The sequence below is a fragment of the Ailuropoda melanoleuca genome, chromosome 3 (assembly GCF_002007445.2).
Source record: "Ailuropoda melanoleuca isolate Jingjing chromosome 3, ASM200744v2, whole genome shotgun sequence".
Taxonomy (NCBI): domain Eukaryota; kingdom Metazoa; phylum Chordata; class Mammalia; order Carnivora; family Ursidae; genus Ailuropoda; species Ailuropoda melanoleuca.
The window spans coordinates 121344288-121368093 of NC_048220.1; the positions used below are offsets into that span (position 1 = coordinate 121344288).

Consider the following 23806-nt stretch of genomic DNA (forward strand, 5'->3'; position numbering starts at 1 on the left):
TGGTGACACAGCTGAAAGCCCAGCAAGTAATTCAATAAATTATACTTTTTTGGTCCACTCAGATTATTAAAACCCTTCCAGAATGACATTTTATATATTCAGTAACATGTCTGGCTTCTTCTGGACATGTCAGAAGTGGGGTGAAGTAACTAGATTAATAATTACCGAAGTGGGCATTCAGTTGGTTTCACATCACGTGGTTTCCAATATTAGCTCTTTCTCCACACAAGACAGCCAGATGATAAACACTAAGGAATAAGGGAGTAACCTCATTTGTTATTATTACTTAATAAATAAATGAGTAACTCATCTTAATTACTTAATTATAGATGTTAAACACTAAAGAATAAATAAGTAATCCTTATAACTTAAAAATAACTTATTAAAGAATATAACAGAATTGAGGAATAGCTTTCTTCAAATATTTTTAGCCTGCGATTAAAAGTGTGAGAATCAAAAGAAGTTTCATCCAAATAAATCCAATGCTTACTAAATATAAATCATAGTACAAATTTTTGTCTTTTTCAAATTCCATTCTATCTCAAGGACAGTTAAATTCAGGAGTGAACGACTTCACATCCTATACTATTTTCCTATGAAAAACAGAAGCATTCCATTTTATTACTGCACTGAGAGCCAAAGAAGTGGGCCGTACTTTCCAACAATGGTGAACCCAAAACACACACGGGATCAAGACACTTGTTTTCTCTTCTGTGCTGGGGAAGATTTACACAATGATGGAGAAGGGGAAACAGAGAGGGCTCCCTGCCATTTTCAAAACCTATTTCTATGTAGCCACAAGGTCTACCTCCTAGAATCTGGAGTAAATCATCCACAATAAGGGGAGATAGAAAGAGCTCACGTTCCTGTTTTTCTACAGTGAATCCAGAGTATTCATTTAGCAAACTGTGTCAACACTTTGACTTGTCAAGAATTACTTGTCAAGTAAGACATTATTTTGTTTCTTCTTCTCCTGCTTTCTTATCAAAGGCACCAGTGAGACCAGTGTAGGTAGCCTGGAGGAGGTGGGGATGATGAAGGCGCTGCGTCTGACTGACTGGCTCCTAAATAATTGAAAGTCGGCAATTATTTCAGTACCCGCTTCACAGCAGAACAGAAAAACATTCGATTAGGAGCCAGGGGATCTAAATTCTATTAGATTCTTTTACTCGATAGCAACTGTCAAAATAACAACAAATAATTACAGCTGATCAAGTTCTATTATGTCAGGCTCTGTACTGTGCACTACGTACAGATTTGGTATTTGTTTAATCTACAGCACTTGTATAAAGTCAGTATTGTTATACCCATTTAACAGATGGAGAAAGTAAGGCTTAAACTTGATTGATGTTGTACAACAGAAAGCCAGGCCTCAGTGTTCTTGACCGTAAAGAGAGAGGGCATTTTTTTTTTTCCCCATCAGAGACATTCTTAGGTAGTATCTCGTTCTGCCAGGTGCTCTGCTGCACTCGAGCCGTGAGGGGACAGGCCAGCTGTGGCTCTACTCTAGAAGGCTGGAGCATCTCCGAGGACCACCCAGCTCTGTGACCCACACTTCCGCTCCTGGTCCCTCTTCCCCGTGGCTGAACTGAATGTAGGTATATACTTACAGTGTCCACGTGTGTCTGCAGGTGGTGGGCCGGGGAGTGGGAAGCGTGCTCAGCAACGTGTGGCCCCCACGGAGAGAAGAAGCGGACGGTGTTGTGCATCCAGACCATGGGCTCTGATGAGCAGGCTGTCCCAGCTGAAGACTGCCAGCACCTGCTCAAGCCCAAGACCCTCACTTCCTGCAACAGAGACATCTTGTGTCCGTCAGACTGGACCGTAGGCAACTGGAGTGAGGTGAGTGGCACCACTTCCCTACCCTTGCCTCTTCACTAACCAATCCAGAGCGGCTCTAGAGAAAATTGCACAGTGGCTGGTGCGTATCACCTGTGGCCTGTGTCCTGTGTTTTGCACCGCCTTGTAGCCTATCTTGCTTATTTTCTGTTCTTACAGGATTTTCTTCTCACTCGTCCAGGAGTCAGACGCCTGCCAGCGAGGAGCTGGATCCCATTTGCACAGGCTCACAACAGCTAACTGGTACATTGTCAGGATTTTTGCTGTTCCGTTGTTAAACCGTTGGTAGCAAATCAGGGCTCTCCCACCCGCCCCAAGAGCTAGTCTGTTAAACACTTACATTTCTATTTCCCTGAAACTGCTGTCATTAACTAAAACCAGAGGAGTGTTGCTCTGAGAGTAGAATGATAGGCAGCGTACGTCACACTTGACGATGCCCCTCAAATCGTCTGTCTGTTCAGCATGGGTCAAGGCCAGACCTGACCGAGGTTTAGAACATGTACTATTATTAGCCACATACATTAAAATAAGTGTTGTTGCATTTTCCCAAAATTAATCTGATCAAATCCTCTAAGTATGCTTTTTCTAAGTAGAAGGTCACAAAAAACTCCCAGACTTCGTTATTCTTTAGGTCACCATGGAACCTGGTCCTGTCATGCGTGGTGCTCCCAGAGTCCGTAGTGGAAGTGGAGCCCTTTTTTCTCCAATGTCCTGGAGTCTCCAGGGGCCTTGCTCTGCTTCCCTGTGCACATTGCGTTCAATGACCTCAGGAATGACAAAACAAAAACAAAACAAAAAAACCCCATAATTTTTTAAACTAACAGTCCAGACTTTATGGATGGGTGCTGACTTCTTCCGAGTTTCCTTGGAAAGCCCTGTCCTTTTTGTTAATAAGGCAACCACTGACCAGATTATCATAGGAAGTCCTCTTAGGACTCACCTTCAAACATGGAAAATATTTGATTCAGGAGAATGCAGTAAGGATTATCTGTACTAATAAAGGTACTCCGAAGTATTATGTAAAGAAGAATTTGAAAATTTGTCCCAGCGAAGGTGCCATGTCTGAAGCTCTTTGAAAGCAGAAAACATTATTTGAATATAGCTGCTGTGAAAACCTTATTTCCGGAACTTTATTTCTTTAGCTCACAGTCACAGTTTAGGTTTATTTAGCTTCTAAATCTGTGCAGAATGCTTTCTCGGGCATCGAGGTGAAAATAAAAAGAAAATGGCAAGTATGGTTCCTGTGTTGCAAGAACTTCCTATCAAATGGGAGAGACGGGACCAAAAAATGAAAGGAAGGAAGGAAGGAAGACGGGAAGGAAGGAAGAAAGGAAGAAAAGAAGAAAAGAAAAGAAAAGAAAAGAAAAGAAAAGAAAAGAAAAGAAAAGAAAAGAAAAGAAAAAAGAAAAGAAAGATACATGCAAAGAAAACATGCCTCAAACTGATAGCGTATCACGAATCTGTGTACATGTCAGCAGCGGGGCTGATCCTGGGAAGGGACAGCAGAGCCTGTGGCTGGCCTGGCTTATTAGGCCCCAGCCAGCCTGGATTGCTGTAAACTACAGTGTTGTCAAAATAAGGCAGGCCGAGGTAGTGTGACTGGTCCATTACATCTGTTTACCAGGAATGTGTGGGCTGCATCCGAAGCAGTCCATAATTCTTGTCGAGTGGAATTTACTAATTGCCAGATTCTTCATGCTTTTTTAAAGGACTACAATTACATATTTGGCTGAGAAGTGCTTCTTACCGTGCTCACGTTTATGGGGAACAAAATGATGTGCCTTAACTGGAGAACAAGGGACCAAAAAGTTGGCACGCTGTGACAAGGACTCGTGTCTGTGGTCCCAAATACAGGCCATCGCATAGGGTATTGTGAGCAGACATGGGATTCAGTTTCTGGTTTCCGCTGGATGGAGTTGAACAGAAGGGCTGAGCCCCGGCCTTCGTTTAGCGGATGTTGTCATGAGAGGTGTTTTTAGTTAAATCAGCATCAAAATATTCATCCCGTGGGTCTCCCTTTCTTCCCTCTGCTATCCTGCTAGTGTCTGTACACATGAGCCTCTAATAAGCTTTGCTGGAATATGAGGAAATGTCTTTGACATTCTAACTAGGCCCAGATACATGTGTAAGAGACATGATGCAGTGCTGACTTCTGGCTCTCATGGTATTTATGGTCTGGAGCTTGTCTTGAGGATGGCGTTAATTGACATGGGGTTTAGCGCTCCAGAGATACCTCATCATTCGGCCTGCACTGGGCTGTCTGGGTCACCCTGATGTTGGAAGTTAGGAGACAACTGGGCCGAAAGATCCAAGAACTATGGGTCTCCTGCAGAGTCACCCTCCCTGGGCGGACTTCCCTCCCCTGCCAAGACACCTCTCCAAACCCAAGCAAAGAGAGAAAGGTGGGCTCAGCTGTGCTGGGCTGGCACGCTCATCCCTGACCTGGCAGGGGTCTGAAGGAGGACCTAGAGAGAGCTGGGGGGCCTTTCTGCCCCTCTGACCAACCCCTCCCTCTCTAAGCTCATGCCCTGAACACTGACTCCTGCCCCGAATCTCAGATTTCACCAAGAATCTTACCCTGTTTTCACCCAGCCTACTTTCTGCACATAGAGGATAAAGTAGGGGGACTGGATTTGTTGTAAACAGAGTATCAGAGGTTCTGGGGCCCCCATTTTTATTGGTTATACCACTTCAGTGAACTTCCTGGTCTTGTGGTGAAAGACATGCATGGTCTCAGGGACATGGGTCCCTGGGTTCAAATCCTGGCTCTGCCACTTATTAGATGTGTGACTTTATCTCTTTGCGATTCCTTTTCGTTTTCCATGGCTTGTTTTCTCCAACCATGAAGCAGGCGTAACAGCAGTGCTTACACTCAAGAGAAGCTATGAGGATGAAATGAGTTAATAGATCCAAACTTCTTACCAGAACAGTGCCTGGGATAGAGTAAAGCTGTAGACACAGTCATTTCCTAGCAGAGTAAATAGGTGGGAATGACAACATCATCTGTCATTGATTGCTTTTCACACTCAAGGGTTTGTCTCATTTAACATTTAAGATAACTCCATGAGGTTGATATTGCTCATGAATTCACCTGTTACTCCTGGCAGTTAGACTAATAGATTTAGTGGGAGAGTCATTTTCCTAGGTTTTCTAGCCCTGGCAATCCCTAATTGTGTAGCCTCCAGCTAGTATTAACACCTCCCCCCCAGCCAGCCTTTTCTCATTCATAACGACAGGGTTAATGTGAGGCTTGAAGATAATCCACAGAAGCCTGTTGCATGGTGCGTGAAAATAGTGAGTGTTCGCTAACTGGTAACTTCATTTTTTTTTTTTTTAAGATTTTATTTATTTATTTATTTGACAGAGAGAGAGAGAGAGACAGCTAGCAAGAGAGGGAACACAAGCAGGGGGAGTGGGAGAGGAAGAAGCAGGCTCCCAGTGGAGGAGCCTGATGCGGGGCTCAATCCCACAATGCCGGAATCACGCCCTGAGCCAAAGGCAGACACCTAACGACTGAGCCACCCAGGTGCCCTGGTAACTTCATTCTCAAGCAGGAAGGCAAGGGTCTGTCTTCTATGCTACCCTCATTTTGCAAGCCTTGTCCAGTCGGTGGCACCCAGGTGCCCTGACAGAATTGATCTGTGCTGCTCTGCATTTTCCTCTAAACCTTCACCCCAAGCTCAGGACCATTTTCTACATGGAGCACTGTAAACATGAGGCTTGGGTCAAGGGTCTGCAAAGTGTTGGACTCCTAATGAAAAGGCTAATGTATGGTTTCCATAAAAACAAAAGACACAGCAGAATCTTAAATCAATATTTAATTACATATTAATGGCAGATACTTACCGGGTACTTACTGGTATTAGTATTAAACACTTGTATAGGTATTAACACAATACCTCATACCAGCCTTCTTAACCCCATTTTACAGGTGAAGAAACTGAGGCATAGAGATGTTTAGAAACTTGTCCTGTAAGCAATAGAGCCAGGATTTGAATGCAGGCAGCAGAGCTTTTACTGGGAACACCCTGCTGTGTGCATCTCAAACGTCTACAAAATATAACAATCTGACAGCCCTTAGTATTCACAAAAAAATGTATTATGTTTGGAAACAATTTATAGATCAGCTTTTGTCACTTTGCTGGAATTCCAGACTATGCATAATGTGTGCTGAGAAATCAGAGCATGCTTCCATGAAATAAGTTGTCCCTCCCCAAATACTTCTAAAGGAAAAGAAGAAAAAGCCTTTCAGATGGTTTTTAGGGAAAAAAAGATTATATTTCCCTTGAGACTAGAGATGTTTTTTAATATATTTGATGGGGCATGGGGTGGAGCCTCCAAAGGCAGATATGGCCTTTCTGCGCCTGGCACAGGCACACAGACCAATGAACAAAGCAATCAGTTAGCCAGCTTACTGAGACTCTGTCCAGGGCAAAGCTGTGCATATGGGTATTGGAGCGTGCGAATGACCAGAGAGCTGATTTTTGCAAACAAGCTCTCCTGGCCCGTCAGACTGAACAGAAATGCCTGCAGACCGAACGAGGATGGAGCAGGAAGGCGAGACATTTCTGAGTCTCTTACCTGTGGTACTCCCTAGTTTGAGTGAAGGTCCACGGCACTTCTGTGGGGCTGGACACCTGACATTTGAGCCTCGACCACGTCCTCCTTGGGCACGGGATGTCTGAGAGGGCCAACATCTTCATCCTTCTCAGATGTTAGCAGCCTGTGCTTTGCCAGGTTTCCTGGAGAACACGTAAAGGCAGCCTTGTTTGACACAACTACTCACAGAAAACCTGTTGGGGACCATGTTGGTTCTCTTCATCCTGTCTGATATTTTTCCTAATTATCTGGGGTACTACATTAGTTTGCTAGGGCTGCCATGACAGAGAACCACGAATGGGGTGGTTGAAATGACAAGAGTTTACTGTCTCACCGTTCTGGGGGCCAAGAGTCCAAGATTAAGGTGTTGGCAGAGTTGGTTCCTTCTCAAGGCTGTGAGGGACAGTCTGTCCCACGCCTTCTCGCTTCCGGTGGCCTTTGGCTTCCTTGGCTTGTAGATGGTGGTGCCCTGATCTCTGCTTTTGTCTTCAGTGGCGTCGCCCCTGTGTATGTGTCTGTTGTATCTGAATTTCCCTGTTTATAAGGCCAGTGGTCATATTGGATTAGGACTCACCTGGGGACCTCATTTTAACTTGATTACCTCCGTAAAGATGCCATCTCCAAATACGTCTCCATACTGAGATACTGAGGTGTTGGCAGAGTTGGTTCCTTCTCAAGGCTGTGAGGGACAGTCTGTCCCACGCCTTCTCGCTTCCGGTGGCCTTTGGCTTCCTTGGCTTGTAGATGGTGGTGCCCTGATCTCTGCTTTTGTCTTCAGTGGCGTTGCCCCTGTGTATGTGTCTGTTGTATCTGAATTTCCCTGTTTATAAGGCCAGTGGTCATATTGGATTAGGACTCACCTGGGGACCTCATTTTAACTTGATTACCTCCGTAAAGATGCCATCTCCAAATACGTCTCCATACTGAGATACTGAGGTGTTGGCAGAGTTGGTTCCTTCTCAAGGCTGTGAGGGACAGTCTGTCCCACGCCTTCTCGCTTCCGGTGGCCTTTGGCTTCCTTGGCTTGTAGATGGTGGTGCCCTGATCTCTGCTTTTGTCTTCAGTGGCGTCGCCCCTGTGTATGTGTCTGTTGTATCTGAATTTCCCTGTTTATAAGGCCAGTGGTCATATTGGATTAGGACTCACCTGGGGACCTCATTTTAACTTGATTACCTCCGTAAAGATGCCATCTCCAAATACATCTCCATACTGAGATATAGGGGGAGGGGGTAGTCAGGGGTTAGGACTCCAGTATATCTTTTCTGGGGGGACACAGTTCAACCCATAACAGCTACCTGAGCTTTTCAGCTTACTTTCAAAGCTGGTTTTAGCATGAGATCCAATCACTCATTTATAAATTCCCAAGACTACACAATAAATGTTTTTATGGCAAAGCACTCGCTATTTCTCTACTTGGCCCTTTAGCTGTAAGTCTGTGATGAGCCCCGACTGTGTTTCTGCATAAACCCTCAGCACCTCAGCTCCCAGCCATTTGTGAGCGCCCCTCCTTCTCAGTGCACTGCAGGTGGGTGGCTTGACTCATTTAGCAGCAGACCTCTCTCTAGCGGGCTCCCCACAGGCCTTAATCTTAGAGTAATGGCAAGTGAGAACAAGATGACCCCCAGGGGGGACAGTAACAGATTGACGAGCTGCTGGCCTGATACCGAGTTCAAAATTACAAGGTAAGGACACGAAGTTGTCCTAGCAGATACTGGCTTTGAGAATTCCCAAACTACCGACCCAGATGAGCTCTGAGTGTGGCATTGCGCCCTGCATTTCTCTCATCGAAGGGCTTGACAGCTCCTAAGGAGATAACCATAGTTGGAAGAGGTACCCGAAAGAGCGTGGGGCTGAGAACAAAACAGTGCAGCCTGTTCCTGCGTGACTGCGAGAAAAGGCAACTTCGTTTTCAGGCTCAGTATACTTGGTAGATAGTTAACGCTGTCCTGCTGGGCTCGATACGCCCTGGGGCTAAAGAATGACATCCCTGGGCTACTTGGAAACTTACGGATGTGTGGGTAAGGAAAGCAGGTGAGGATGAAAGGTGCTGGAGAACGTAAGAATTGCTCCCAGACCCAGGGCCCCATGAGTGAAGTTGTGAGTCGCCAGTTGGGAATGGTGCCAGTCGTGGCTGATCATCTGCTTTTTTGAGAGAAGCTAAAAATCAGGAATTTTAATATGATATCGACTGATCTTTAAGTGTTGGCTACTAATTCAGTGTTTGTATTTCGTCTGTTTGCTTGTTTGTTTGAAGATTGAGCAAGCCAGGGGCGCCTGGGTGGCTCAGTCGGGGAAGCATCCGACTCTTGATTTTGGCTCAGGTCATGATCTCAGGGTCGTGAGGTCGAGCCCCACGCACGTCAGGCTCCATGCTGGGTGTGGAGCCTGCTTGAGATTCTTTTTCTCCTTCCCTCTCCACCTCTCCCTGCCACCATTTTTTTAAAAAAAGAAAGAAAGAGACAAAAAAGGCCAAAGAATTAATGTTTGTGTGTCAAATTTAGTCCTGAGGCTGCAACTTTGGAATCTCTGTTCTAGAATAATCTTCAGTTTTAAAAGCTCAAAATCTAATGTATTTTAACTAAACAACCAGTTAGCTTCTATTTACTCCTGTTTTATTCTTTTAGGTTGAGCAAATTCACACAATAGTGAACAAGGTTATTTAATACTTGTAATTTATAAATTCTAAAAAATTTATAGATGTGCCCATCTGTTAAGCCTAGGAAATCTAAATCTTGAAAAATCTAGCAATAAACCAGTGGATATGTGGGTATCCACAGTATCTTCTAGATATGTGCCTACAAGTACTTCACCCAGGTAGCTGTTCACCTCATGGCTTCCCACAGACAGGTGTGTGTCTCTGTGCTGCACAAGGACAGTAGAAATCAGAGACCCCCAAGCCCTTTGTTGTTATCATTATTATTATCAGCCTCAGTATTATAACAGTGATAATAGCTTCCAGTTGCCAGTCATCTCCTCTGTATTGTGCACTGTGTTAAGACTACTGTCTCAGGTAATCCTCACAGCAGCCTTGAAAGGTGGATATTCATTTCTCTCCATTTCCAGAAGAGAAAGCTGAGGTTCAGCTGCTGTGCCATGTGTGGAGTGAATGAATGACGGCAGACTGGGGAGTTCACGTTACTTCTCACAGGTTTTATAGCTCTTTTACTTCAATGTAGGGGTGGAGGGCACACACCTATACACTTGCGGATTTTTTTTAAATGCTTGTAAAGTTGTAAAGTCTAACTTCCCTGTGGACATTATAAGCATTTCAAGTCGAAACAAACCAAAAAAAAAAAAAAAAAAGGAATGAAGAGAAAGAAATGAAAAATCAAAGAGTTTCCTGCCATATAGCTGTCTACTCTGACATTTCCTGGAAAGAAAAAACCCAAAGGGAGGTGCACCTGCCGCTTAAGGACACTTGGCATCAGCCGGGGCCTCTTTCATGGATCAGCTCTCGAAATCCAGCCTGCCTGAGGCAAGCAGTGCAGAAATGTGTTCGGACCTACATAAACGGTGTTTGATTGGACGGATCATTTGTCCGAAGTGGAGATTTGAAAACTCAGGGGGTTTGGATTAGAATGTAACAAGTGCTGAGCCAGTCGGGAGGACGAAGCAGACAGCACTTAAAGCACCTTCATGCACAAAAAGGCAGAAATACTGTAGTAAGCCAGGAAAGTGACTGCTTCCGGCCTGCCCTTGCCAGGCTCCAAAGTGAGGTGACCCCAGATCCGCAGCTGAACACGCTCTCAGCTGCATGGTCTCCTGTGTGGACGAGCATCTCCTGCTTTTCAAAGGAGCTGATTTCACAGAGCTAGCAGACATCAGGGAGAGACGATCCTTGCTTGACTGGAACAAAATAAAGGGGGGGGTTTACATCCGTATTATTTTCCTACACAGAGGAAATTGAAAATAGGACTTGAGAAGGCAAGAAACTAAAGCTAAAAAAAATGTATAAGCTCACGGAAGAATTTGTCCGTTCCTGATTTTTTTTTTTCCAGGTGAAATAATCCCTTAGTAAATGTGTATTAAGTGATCACTGTGTCCCAAGAACTATCCTGGAATTCAGTTATGCATACGAAACAGCTCCTGCCTTTGGGTAGCTTTTCGGAAATCGAGAGTTTGTGGTCGAGAGGTGAAATCCGTGCATGGTTTCCTGTCCAGGGTGTTGCACTAGATTTCGCGGAGGCTGTGAAATAAATCTGATGCTTACTCTGCCACTGACTTGCAGCCTTTCAAGCACGTCCCTGAGTCTCAGGTTCCTCTCCTGTGGAAGGTGGAATCCTAATTCCTGCCTGGTAAATCTCACAGGGCGGTCGTCAGTATCACACAGAATCCTGGCTGTGAACCTTTTGAAATCCACCAAGCATTCTGCAATCCCCATCCTCCAAAGACCCGCTTTGAGGTCAGGAATATAAGACAGACAAACGTGAAACAGCCCGTGAAGAACCCCCCCACCCCCCACTGGATGGTTCGTATTCAAGTACATTATATTTTGTGGCTGACTTAAAATTGGGAAGAAAAGAAAAACATGGAGCCGTTCTGGTAAAAGTAAGATTATTCAAAAGATCTAGAAATTCAGTGTGATGTAGCAAGTACGTGTGGTTTGCAGCCGCCAAGACTGAGGAAATAAAGATTCTTTACCATGAATCCTGAGGAAAGACTATCCTGTGAGGATTCCTCTGAAGGTACCCTAGCTGCCTGTGCCTTGGCGTGCCCTATGGAATGGGGAGGGGACATGGGGGTGCGGGTACCAGCCATGGCCCCTCATATCAGCACCGTGCTTCGGGACTCACTCTTTAGAAAGGGCATCTCTCTACTCAATTAACTACTCACCTTTGAATGTCAGAATAAGTCCTGCATCTGTGTACACGTGTATGATGGCTGTCTAGCTTTTAATCTGGTCCCAGCTGACAGAGGCCAGTGGAAATGGAGCCTGTGTGCCTGGGTGAGACTCTGTTAGTTACATCGGGTGTTTTCTAAATATAAAGGGGAAGGTTCATTATAACTAACTTAATAGACTCCAGAAAATATATAAACATTTTATGTTAATTTAATGGCATTACAACCCTAGCAAAGATAATTTTACCATCTTAAAAAGAGTAGGTGACTTGTATACATCATTGCACTTTTTGTGAATTCGCCGTCCTGTGTTCAGAGCCCAGGGAGACTTCAGTTTTACTATGTCGTGGTTTGTATATTCAGTTTGTGAAGAGTAAACTGTTGGTCCTGTGCCCCAGCGGGTCTCTAGGAGATACGTATTTCCTTGGAAAACTAAAAAAGTGCAGAAACCGAATGTAAAGATGGAAGAAAACAAGTTCGGCTGCGCAGCTCTGTGTCCATTGGGCCTGTTCTCACCTGTTGTAAACCTGAGCCTGAGAATGGTGCATCTCTCCCGCTCATCTAACAGCCCTCTCTCTTTTCCAGTGTTCTGTGTCCTGCGGCGGTGGAGTGCGGATCCGCAGCGTCACGTGTGCCAAGAACCATGACGAACCGTGTGATGTGACAAGGAAACCCAACAGCCGAGCTCTTTGTGGCCTCCAGCAATGCCCATCTAGCCGAAGAGTTCCGAAACCCCACAGAGGCACAATTCCCAGTGGAAAAAAGCTCCCGACAGCTGCGCCGGACCCCGAGAGGCCCATCCCTCCAACTCCATCCAGTCCTAGAATGCCGAGCACGCCCACAGTGCCCGAGTCTGTGAGCACAAGTGCTCAGGCAGTCAGCAGCCCCGGTCCTACCATGGCCCCCGGACAAGGAGACCTGGATGCAAAACGGTGGCAGAATAGTTCACACCAAACTGAACTGGGCTCCAATTATGTCTTTTCCACCGGAAGTACTTCCCAGCCCATCCTCACTTCCTGGTCTTCCAGTATCCAGCCAAACGGCGAGACCGTTCCCAATTCAGACGCTGGTCCTACCTCAGAGGGAGACTTCTTCACCACAACAGTGAGTGGTTCTGATTTGCCATCTTCCGGCAAGCCTGTGATGTGGCAGGTGACTCCACTTTACGATACCTTGACCAAAGAGCCAGGGATAGAGATTCACAGTGGCTCAGGGGAAGACGGTGAACAGTCTGAGAACAAAAATGAAAACGACTCCATAACATGGACCAAAATCAGAGTAGCTGGAAATGATGCTTCAGTGGTGAGAAGTACGGAACTGCCCCTCGGGCCTCCACCAACACCTTATCTCGGGGAGACGTCCTCGTGGCCACCCTTCAGCACAGTGATGGAAGGTCTGCTGCCCAGCCAAATGCCTGCTACTCCCAAAAATTATGCCCCTGGCGCTGAGCGTATGGTCACTGAAGAGCCGGTGAACACTCCATTCCCTCTGGGAGGAGACCACCGGCCTGCACCAACAGAACGTTCAGTCCGCCATAACTCTCCAGAACTTCCAAGCAACATGAATCTAACGCAGGGTTCCGGACCAGTCCTGACCGAGGAAGATGCAACAAGTCTGATCGCAGAGGGGTTTTTGCTCAATGCTTCGGATTACACGCATCTCTCGACAGGCGGCAGCCCCGCATACTGGATTGCGGGAAACTGGAGTGAGGTAGGAGCCCCGTTTCTCACCCCATGCCCAACTCTGTAGGGCAACAGCTAGGGCTGTTGCATTCTTGCGCAGATTTCAAAATGGGCTTGCGTAAGATATAGCCCAATGTAGAAGAAAAGAGAAGCAGTCAGGTCCATGCCCTCACCTCCCTCCGTCTCTCCTCCCTAACTCCAAAAATGAGAGAGGGAAAAGAAAAAATCTCCAGGGAGGGAGGACAAATGTAGCGAGATAAAGTGAAAAGAACTCTGAACTAGGGCAGGAGGGCTGGGCAAGCCAGCTGTGAGAGAGCCAAGAACTCAGCCCATGTTTCAGGGGCTGCTGCTTCTCTACGGAGTGGTAGCCCTGGTATAGACCACCCGTAGCACACCTCCAGCCGCGGACCACCGAGGAGCGGCTGGAAGGGCTTGGGGTGGCATTTCACTCAGAAAGCTGATGCTGGGAATCTAGATCTGTCAGGTAACCCTAACTGGAGCGGGAATTGCAGGTAAAATTCCTTAAAAGCATTCTCTAGTTCAGTGTTATCAGTGTTTTTCTTTCCTTGTTGGTCTGAGTGCTAGCATGAAATAAATCATTTTGGCTCATTAAAAGAATTAGACTATGGAAGAAGAAAATAAATATGATGACAGAATGTTGGCCCCTGTCTTCAAGCTTCAGAAATTTGGCTAGATGCTTGTTTTTCCATTTCTAGATCTAATTAATGTCCTTTGAAGCATCAAAATCATTTTCACCCATTTGAATTTTGAATGCACCGTCTATGAACTTGTTAAAATAACTTGACAACTCAGAAAGAGGACTTTGTGGAAAAGTAATCACATGTTCAAAGTAGTCAGCATTTTTATGACAATTCATGACTCCTCGCCCTGGCCAAAGAGAAATGAAGCATTTGCCGCTAATATGACTACAGTACGTTTAATTTATAAAGCATGTTAACTTCCAGACCACTTTCGTATCTAGCCTCTTATTTTCTCCTTTTGACAATCCTGAGGAGCAGGTAAGTCTCATTTATACCAATTTGCTAATAGAGAAAATTAAATTTTTGGCAGTCAAGTAACTTGTCTAAGGACACCACTGCCAGTTGGATGATGAGCCTTCCAACTCCACCCTATTCAATTTGTAAAAAAATCCTTATCTCGGAGTAAAGTGAGGTGTCCCTGTAAATTAAACCAAAATAAAAGCATATATTAGCTCAGATGATCATGGAGGCCAGAAGTTAATTGACACATTTTGAGTATAGTAAACGGAGCTACCCCTGACTTAATGCAAATGTCATCGTTTGTCTTTGACAGAAATAAACTGTCTTACTGAATGCATCGTAGCTCACCACAAATTTGGCAGCCATGGTGAAGCCACTGAGAGCTGTTAACTCCAGGTAGTTTGACTCGAAAAAGGGAATTGGTCCAGATTGCTGTTTTTCAGAGCTGCGACGGCTATCACGAGAACCGAGTTCAACATTTGGCAGAAATTCCCAGGGTTTGGTGCCTGCCCCCTTTATACATCCTTTGGGACAAAATGTTTCATACACAGAATTGCCAGGGAGAATCACGACTCAGAATGAAAACTTTAGTTTTCCCACTGTCCTCTGACTTTTTTATTCGGTCCATTTCTGAAGCTGTTTCTGTAGGACGGCCTCTCGATCACCCCATTGACATCAGTCTTCCCCAAGCCCCCCTGAAAATCTGAACAGTTTTTCAAGTCAGTGTCACCTCATCATCTATGTCATCTCCTCTTCATTGCCTGTGAGTTTGGGGCCAGTGGTTTCCACTCTAATGGTGGGAGGCACTTGGAGAAGAGTGGGGTGCTTTTGTTTGTTCCGGGGATGGGGGGGAAGGGGCTACTACCCACATTCAATATCTGAGAGCCAAAGATGATAAAACCCTGCAACATTCAGGAAGGTCCCTTATAAGGAGGAATTGTCCAGTCCACGATTCCAGCAGCGGACCAGGAGTCAATTACTGCTCTCTGCTCCTCGCTGGTCTGCATACCCCCCGTCTCTCCCCTCGACAGCGCTTTCCACACATCATCACGAGAGACGTGAGACTGCCAAATTAGTCTTCGGAAGGAATTTGCTAATCGTTCCAAACTCCTGCTCACAAATCTTTCCTGTCTCGTCATTATTCAGATAAATTGACTCTGACAGTCCAACAGCCTTTAGAGCGTTACATAACCCCCGCTCTGCCTCACCATCCCTAGCTGCAGCAGAGTGAAACTGCTCCGTCTTCCCTAAGCCTCCTGCCCTGCTCAGTCTGTTTACAGTGTTCCCTCTGCCTTGATTTTCCTTCTGCTCCTCTGCCCTTGTGAATCCCCCCACTCTCTGTTCCTCAGGACCAGACCTTGAGCTGCTTCTTCCAGAAAGCCTCTCCTGCTCCTTAAGATCGGAAGTAATTTCTCAAGCTCCTTATCATCTGACCCAAAATCGCTCTCACCATGTCCTCCCACATTCTGTGCTGTGTGGAAGGGCTGTTCCTGCTCCGCATGGTCTACAACATGTTCCTCGGATTGTGACTTCAAAAATCAAAGAATGGATGTAAAGACCAAGTTAACACTATAAAAACATATAAAGCCTGAAGGCAGCCTTTCTGGACTGGAATCCTGACTAGGCCACTTACTGTGTCCTCACATACTTAGGTTACTCATCTATGTAACGAGGACAGTGACAATGCCCGACTCAAAGATCATTAGGGGGTAAAAGGAGGAACTATGTGTAAGGTACTCTGAGACTATGGGGCACACAGGAAGCACCCAGTAATTTATTTGCTCTGATATGTGTTGACAAAACAGAAAACCTAGGCGCTATGCAGGGTGCATGGTGTGGCTTTTACGTGGTCAGAAAACCGTGTCCACGGAACTGCCCCATCAGCCGGTCAGATCTCCCGGGCCGGTCAGTTAACACGTCAGCTGTGCGGTTGTATACACCAACGAGAAGGAATGATTTTCCAGTGCCATTCACAGCAGTTCTCACGTGATGCCGATGCAGCCCTCCTTATTAGCTCCAGTTCTGAACATTCCGACACCTGCTCCTTGACCGAGAACATCAGTGGTCACAGGGCCACTAGCTGTAACGAGGATGAAGGTTTCCAGGACAAAGTGAAGTCCCCCCCCCTCCTCAGTGTCCTCCTTCCTTGTCTGATACCCCATTCCCAGTTTGAAACCAATACAAGTGCAGTTGATGGAACCCCATCTCACTTTTACTGTGTTCCACGCTCCCCCCCGCCCCCGCCCCATCAGCTTTCCCTTTTTGCTGTTGCTGGCTGCCTCCGTAGAAACTGTCGAAAATTAAATGTCTGCTCACCGGCTCTGAATCTGGCAGGACTAAAGTCAGAGCCCCAGAGACAACACGCATTCATTTGCCACACAAATATGGTACAAAGAATCATAGACATCGCTTGAGACTTACCAGGTTATCATTAACCTGGGAATTCCGTCTCACTAGGTCCTTTCCTGGGGTTGGGCAAATATATTTTTCTCTCTGTCATAATACGAACTTAACAACAGACGATGTGGCCTTGAACGTGGCTTCTGTCTCTCAGCCTCAGATATCTGGAAAGTGGGACTCACAGTGCTGACCTCACAGCTGCGTGTGTTTAATAGGTAACACTTGTAGAATCCTGACCATGTGCATGAATCTCTGTGGCCCTAATGTTATCACCAGTTTTACTGGCTAGGGTGCTAGGAAACTGCAAAAGATCACACGATTAGCCAACTGCAGAACTTTCATTGTACCCCGAGTCTCAGAGGCTAGAGAAAATGTAGGAAAGATACCTATTCCGTACTTGTGTCAGTTGCCTATCGCTACAATAATGCCAGATGACAAGCCCCCACAAAAACGCAGAGTTTTGTTCACGAGTCTGTGGGTCAGCTGGGAGTTTCTGCTGATCGGGGCCGAGCTCAGCGGATCTCAGCCTCACTTGCCAAGCACCCGCTGGAGGGTCAGCTGCAGGCTGGCTGGTCTCCGGTGACCTCAGCTGGGTCCCCCCGTTCTATTGCACATGAGCTCTCATCCTCCAGCAGGCTAGCCCGGTTTCATTCTCATGGCAGAGCGAGGGGCCCAAGACAGAGAATTGAAACTAGCAAGTCCTCTTGAGAACTGGCACATCACCCACTGCATTTTATTGGCCCAAGAAAGTCACAGGAACAGCCTTGCTGCAAGAGCTGGGGGAATATATCCCACGCTTGCCGAGAAGAGCTGCCAAGTCCCGTTGCCGAGAGAGAGCATGGCGTGCCCCGTGTGGGCCACCAGTGCCATCACCCTATGACAGCAGTCCGTGCTCTTCAGCAGTTCCATCTCTGTCACACATCTGCATGATGCAGCACAATGCAGAAAGTGCTAGGGACTTAGGTATAAGCCAAATCCTAAAGAACTTGAAGCCGGAGGGGACCTTTCCTCTGTAAATGAGCTAGTTGGAAACATGATGACCTCGGCAGGGTTCTACTCCTCCCTTTCTATGGTTCTGTAGTAGAGTCCTCCACCTAGAGCCACACCTGTGTCCAACATAAGAGCTTGCACAACGTGACACACGAAATTATACGGAGGATGAAATAGCAGCAAGAGAAGCGTATGGCTGGTTTTTATTTACAACTCAGCAAAAGGAGCTTTCAAAGATGTCCCAGATGGAACTAACACACTTTTCTAAGTCCAGAGCTGTGTTTTACATGTGTACAAAGAGCCCCCCTTCTGAGGAGGAGCGGGGGAGAAGGGATGCAAGAAGAATCAGCTGTATGGAAGAATGAAGCACATAGAATGAAGGAAATTGGGGGAGTGGTTTTCAAGGTAACCCCAATACTAAACCTGAGGTATTCAAGAATTCCAAATAAAGAACAACATCATGTGGGGAATGGGCTGTGCAGTACCAGCCGGGCAAGTGGGGAAAAGCACCATGTTGTAACATCTGTGCAACCCCCAAGCACGGTCTGAGGTCCCAGGTGTCGGCAGCACCTGGGAGCCGTGAGAGATGCGCCATCTCCCCGCCCAGACCTGCTGATTCAGGCCTGCATTTAGCACGGTGCCCGCGGGATTGTGGATGCCGAAGTTCGACAGGAACTGCTCTAACGGCTGGGGTACGGCATTTTGGAGGCAGAGAGCCCCAGGCTTACTCCTTGGTCAAGCCAGCTCTCCAGGCCTCATGGGGTTTTTTCTGCAATGTGGTAATACCAGCCTACCCACAGGTTTGTCATGGAGAGGAGGAAGGGACATAAGGTCATTGCAGTGTTCTAACAGGCAGATGCATGGAGCTGACACCCCCTACAGATTGACAGCACCGATGTGAAATGCGGCAGGCAGTCTGCCTGCAGCCCCCAGACAGTCCTGCCACGATGGGCTTTTAAGACAAGCAAAGTTCCCCTTGCATCGGCTTTTCTTCTCAGGTGCTCATCAGGGATTCTCACCGCTGGCTGTTTATTAGAATCACCTGGGGCATTTCTTTTCTACTGAAGCCCACCCAGGCCCCACCCAGGGAGATTCAGATTAATTTGTCTGGGGCGGGACCCCAGCGCTAGTAGTTTTGTAAAAAGCTCTGCGGGCGATTAGGTGAGACTCCAAGGCAGAGAAGTCCTGACTGCAGGGTGTGGCGGGGATGTCTGAGAAAGTGGCCCTCAGCCTCTGTCCTCTCTGTCCTCCTCCCCCCATAGTGTTCCACCAGCTGTGGGCTGGGGGCCTACTGGCGAAGCGTGGAATGCAGCACCGGGACGGATTCTGACTGTGCCGCCATCCCGAAGCCCGACCCCGCGAAGAGGTGCCACCTCCGTCCCTGTGCCAGCTGGCGAGTGGGGAACTGGAGCAAAGTAAGTGACGGGGCTCGGCAGTGTCCTGGAGGGGACAACCTCGCTAAGCGTTTGTGGCGGTAGGTGTGTCTTCTCCCTTCCTCCCTTGCTGCCTTCCTTCTGCCCTTTTCTCTGATACAACCAAGGAGATGTAAATCCTGGGCATCACCATAGGTTTTAGATCACATACAGGGTTCTCATTAACCCACATGTTTTTACTTGCTGGTCTCTTCCCTTCCCAGATAAACTGCAGTGAAACATTAAATTAGTGTAATGAATTGCTCAACCAGCATGCCACATTGTTTCTGAATTACTTCAATGTAGCACTCTAATTAAAACTGTACATCATCGCATATATCATTAAGTCATGACTCAGCAGCTGCTCACAAAGCCAGCTCTTTCACCTGCCAGACCCCAAATGAGAAGAAAGCAGAGACGTAAAGAAAAATCGCTCTTTCAAAGTGTATTTCCCATACTGATCTTTTTGCAGTGTGGTTTTACTGTTTCTGCTGACCTGGCTGTGGTTACTCATTTTGCTGTGCTGCCCTAGGCTCCCTTGTGAAAGACTGTATCAGGTTTTGGGGATTAGTTAGCCGTGGTGCTTTGGGCCACTAACCGGGCGCAAGCTGGCCTGGGGCTGAGCCAGCAGCTGGGGGATGTGCCCGGGCTGTAGGACACCTGTCGGTGGGGCTGACAGCCGAGGATGAGGTACGGAGGTGTGAGCTGTGCACGCACCTTCTGTTTGCCAAGCACTGCCCACGCTAGGACACCCTTGAGGTCCCATCTTCTCTCTGGAAGCCAGTTTCTCTGGACAGCTGAGATGCAGAAGGGAAAAGAAAGAGCTACCCAGAAGTTTGGAGAGGCTGGTGAGCCTTGTAGATGTTAGCTCCATCATCGGTAAGTCCAAATCACGCACCAGGAAAGATCTGAAGGCCTTCTTCGTTTCAGTGTTCCATTAGGACTTCGAAACACACTCAGAGGCAAACCTCTGAAGCCTAGAGTAGGAGCGTAGCCCCCCCTTTTTTTTTTGCCTTTAAATATCCAGAAGGTTTAGATTCTGCCATGTTGATGGTTTGCCTTTTCATAGATACTTTCTAGAGGGAAGAATTCCAATTTTACCTTGAATCTCCTACATTATCCCCCCCAGTCCCCACCTACCATCCATAGACACTTGAATCCTCACAGGACTGCGGGTCTGCCGTGGCCGGCCCGGAGCCAACAGGGAGCACACCTGAGGCCTCTGGGTCACTCACCAGCAAGCCCCTCCCTTTGTGACGGCTGCTGAGTTGTGGCTGTTTTCCTGGCTTCTGTCTCCAGCGGCACACGGCTCCCTGAGGAAGCCCGATACAGCTGTTGTGGACCTGTTCCCATGTGTGTGAGAGTAAGAGGGGCCTCTACGTTCAGCCCTCTGCCTTTAGGCTCAGCCCTAGACTGTGTCCAGAAGCAGTCTTCGGAGTGGCTTGCTTCCGCTTCATGCATCAGTCCGTCTGAAGCAAAGCTGAGGTTGTAGAGCTCGGGTTGGTCCCGGAGGCGTGCTTGGGAAGACAGTTCTGCAGAATCGAATCCTAAAAGCAGTGCTGGGATTAATGAGACACAGCTGGGTGGGCAGCCCTGCTCTGTCATGACCAGGGTATGGCACTGGTCCGTTCACCTTAGAAACTGTGTTTCTCTCACCTCTGAGAAATGAACTGGTTGATACTGCCTCTGCTTACCTCAGAGAGTTGTTATAAGAATCAGAAAAGAGAATGTTGGTGAAACAGCTTTGTAAATGGTAAAAGACTGGTCAGGTGAAATCCTGGGCTAGCTCTGAGCTCCAGATAAAAGTTAGGATTGGCCCTTAGGTGCTTACTAACCTCTGGCTTCCTGGACTCAGGGTGGAAGTCCTGTGGACAGGTGACAGAGGAGAACGTCCTGTCAAACAGGACTGGCTGGAGTAGGTGTCCACTCCCTAGTATTAAGCAGACAAGGTGCTCAAAGTGTCCATGAACTTTGGAGAACTTGACCTACTTTGGGCTCTGGCACTCGCCAGATACTATCATGTGCCCAGCATCACACGAGAGCTTTAGATAATCAGTTCCATTTTCATCCAGCACAGAACCTTCTTTATAGTTCCCACTGGGGAAATGAAAGCTCAGGGTGTTTAAATCACTAAAGCTTGATCACACAGCTGTTACCAAACACTCCCAGTTTTAAGAAGCCATCAACTGGGGAACATGTCATCCATTTAATGACAGCTTTTCAGGAAGAAAGGGAACACCACACAATAAATATGTACATCAGTTGTAAGACACATGCCAGTTTCAGAGCATTAAAATTTGTATGAGGAACAAAGAGGGAGTGTCGTCATGCAGGAAATCCAGGAAGTGACAAAATGGGTTTGAAGAGCCTTCCAGTGGGTTTGACACCAAAGTAATGCATCACCCAGAGCTCCACTCACCGCCTGGTGGAACATCTTGATGCCTGCACCTTCTGAAGTTTTGTAAACTGGTGATTCGACAGCCCCTTTGTTTGCTTTCTGAGAATGAGCCCTTCCCTTTTCATATTAAGTCTTAACGGATCTGGAATATTTCTGAAATGAATCAGAAACATTTTTACATTTTTTTCTTGGTATGTCCTGTCTTCCCTCTAAGCAGTGTTGCCATTTTATTTTAACAGTTGTTGACTTTTGCTGGAAAATGAGAGAAAGTGGCAGCCTTTCCTTATGGTCTTGGGTTTCAAGTATTTGCTAATGTATTCGTATATATTGCTAGCCTTTCTGTCTTATTTTCCTTCTTGCCTTTGTGTTTATTAGATTTTACAGATTGTCAGTAGTGTTGCTACATTTTTTCAGATCTGAATTTTTAGAAATGAACTTAATAGGGAAAGAGCCCCTTTCTTGCTAAATGCAGACCATCCCCAGCTTTGATATATAACATGTTCTCAGGAAAATATATTAGAGTCCAATGTGCAGAAGTCAAAACATAGACTTGCATGTTATAAGGGATCCTCTGTCCCCAGGGAGCAAAAATTGAGTACCAGGAAGATCATTATATACTAAATCACTGCATTTATTTTATTCTTTATAGAAGTTGTTATATGTCTGAACCGTCATCCTCTCTTGACAACCCCAAATGTTTTAGGTTAAGGGATCCCCCCAAAATAGAGGAATGACAATGAATTAGAAGCATTTAGGACCACAGGAAGCATGAACCCAAGACCACTGTAGTGAAGACTGATGTCCAGATCGTGGGGCTCTCCATGGGGGCCCCTGCCCATCTCTCAGTCCAACCCGCTCTTCGCCCTAGCATTCTGGTCAGCTTGCTGTTCCCAAGCAAGCCTTGTTTCATAGTACTGTGCCTCCGTACATGCCGTTCCCTCCATCTTGAATGTCCCCACCCTGTTTGGCCAGCTGAGTGAGCATCTACTTATCCTATATGCTTCACCTCAGACTTTGGCTCCTTCATTTAGACCTTTCCTCACCTCTTCAGGTGAAATTGCCCACCTTCTCCATTGTGCCCTCAATAGATCATGAACAACTTATGATGTAATCTTTGTATATAAATATAATCTGTATTCCTTCTACTCATTTGTGTAACTCTCCCCTCCTGTTAGATTGGAATATAGAGCCTGGAACATAGAAATGCTCAATAACTGGAAGGGAAGGGGAGTGGCATGGGGGAAGACATGGAAGGATGAAGTTTGGCGTTGTTCAACTTAGAATTTTTGGAATGAATTATTTAATATTAAGGGTCTTATGAAACTGTTCAGCATAAGGAAAGGAACAGAAAATAATTTTTTTGTATCCCAATTTAGTATTTGGTTCAACGTGGAAAGCAAGGAAGTATTCTGAAATCAGAACAGAATACAAATGCAGTGATCACATACTTCACACCACTCCGGAATGTTGGGATAGCCTAATCTTCTAGTTTATCCTCCTTTCCACATCAATGGAGAAACAGAGGCTGAGAGATGAGACGTGATTAATCCACACTCAGGTGACCACTTGCTGTCAGGGTCGCACCTGAGTGCAGTCTGCTGGCCTCCCAACCCTATGCTCGAGCATGTCACCATTCTTGATTGAACATTCTGTGTGGATCCAACATGGAACGTGTATCAGGATGACTTCAGAAATCAAAAACAACACAAGGGAGAATTGTGATTTCATTTTATCTCTGCCAGTGGCCCCTTTCAGCTAAGGGTATTTTTCATTCTAACTTGATCTGGTCTGCTGATCACACTAGTTGAGCTGAGGAGGGAACTGGAAAAGGGGCCCGTTTGGTCACAGTAGGGCCTTGGGCCAGGCTTTTTGTTCTCATTAGTCTGTCTCCTCTCCTCAGTCTGGTCCACAGGCTCCAGGTTAGGAAAACATGAATCCAAATGACCCTTCTCTAGGGCAATAAGAAAATGAATATAATAATTGGCATTTGGCATACAAGGCAAAACAGCATTAGGAGTGGAGTGATTTAATATCCTGCCCCTTCTCTCTTGCTAACTGAACAAAAGGCCGTTTTGAAAATGGAATGGAAAAGTCATAGATTCAGTGAGCGTCTTCCCTTGTTACTTACTTCAGCATATTAATAAAGTTCATTTCCCAGTGAATGTGAATAACAAAAGGGGAATGCTAATTTGAAAATGAAATTTTGGAATAACAGATTTCAGCAACAAATGAAAAATAGGAAAATAAAATCCCATTTCATACTTACATCTTGTAAAATTCCCTTGTCCTAATAAACAGCCCTGTTGCTTTACCACGTGCTGTTTCCCAGAAATCTGTTTTGTCAAACAAATGGCTGCTTTGTGTGGATATTATTAGCATGTTTCCTCATTTGTTCTGTGGCTGATTCCAAACTGATGGTTACTTTTTCCTTTGTGTCCTTACCACATGAGGTTTTTTAAAAATATGTTTTATTTATTTATTTATTTATTTGAAAAAGAGAGAGAGAGAGAGAGAGTAAGCATGAGTGATGGGGATGGGTGGAGGGAGAGGGAGAAGCAGACTCCCCCCTGAGCAGGGAGCCCGATGCAGGGCTCGATCCCAGGACCCCAGGATCACGACCTGAGCCAAAGGCAGATGCTTAACTGA

General features: G+C 46.3%; 1 protein-coding gene across 7 annotated transcripts in view; it reads left to right on the plus strand.

The window, feature by feature from the left end:
• Positions 1-23806, plus strand: part of ADAMTS12 (ADAM metallopeptidase with thrombospondin type 1 motif 12) — a 310364-nt gene that overhangs the window by 264669 nt on the left and 21889 nt on the right. For 6 of the 7 annotated variants that reach the window (XM_034657036.1, XM_034657041.1, XM_034657038.1 and 3 more), the window contains 3 exons: positions 1632-1842; positions 11863-12987; positions 18613-18765. In XM_034657036.1, the coding sequence (XP_034512927.1) occupies positions 1632-1842; positions 11863-12987; positions 18613-18765 (1489 nt within the window). Of the gene's footprint in view, positions 1-1631; positions 1843-11862; positions 12988-13675; positions 18578-18612; positions 18766-23806 lie in introns of those variants that run through there. The other variant, XM_034657042.1, reaches the window with a different exon arrangement.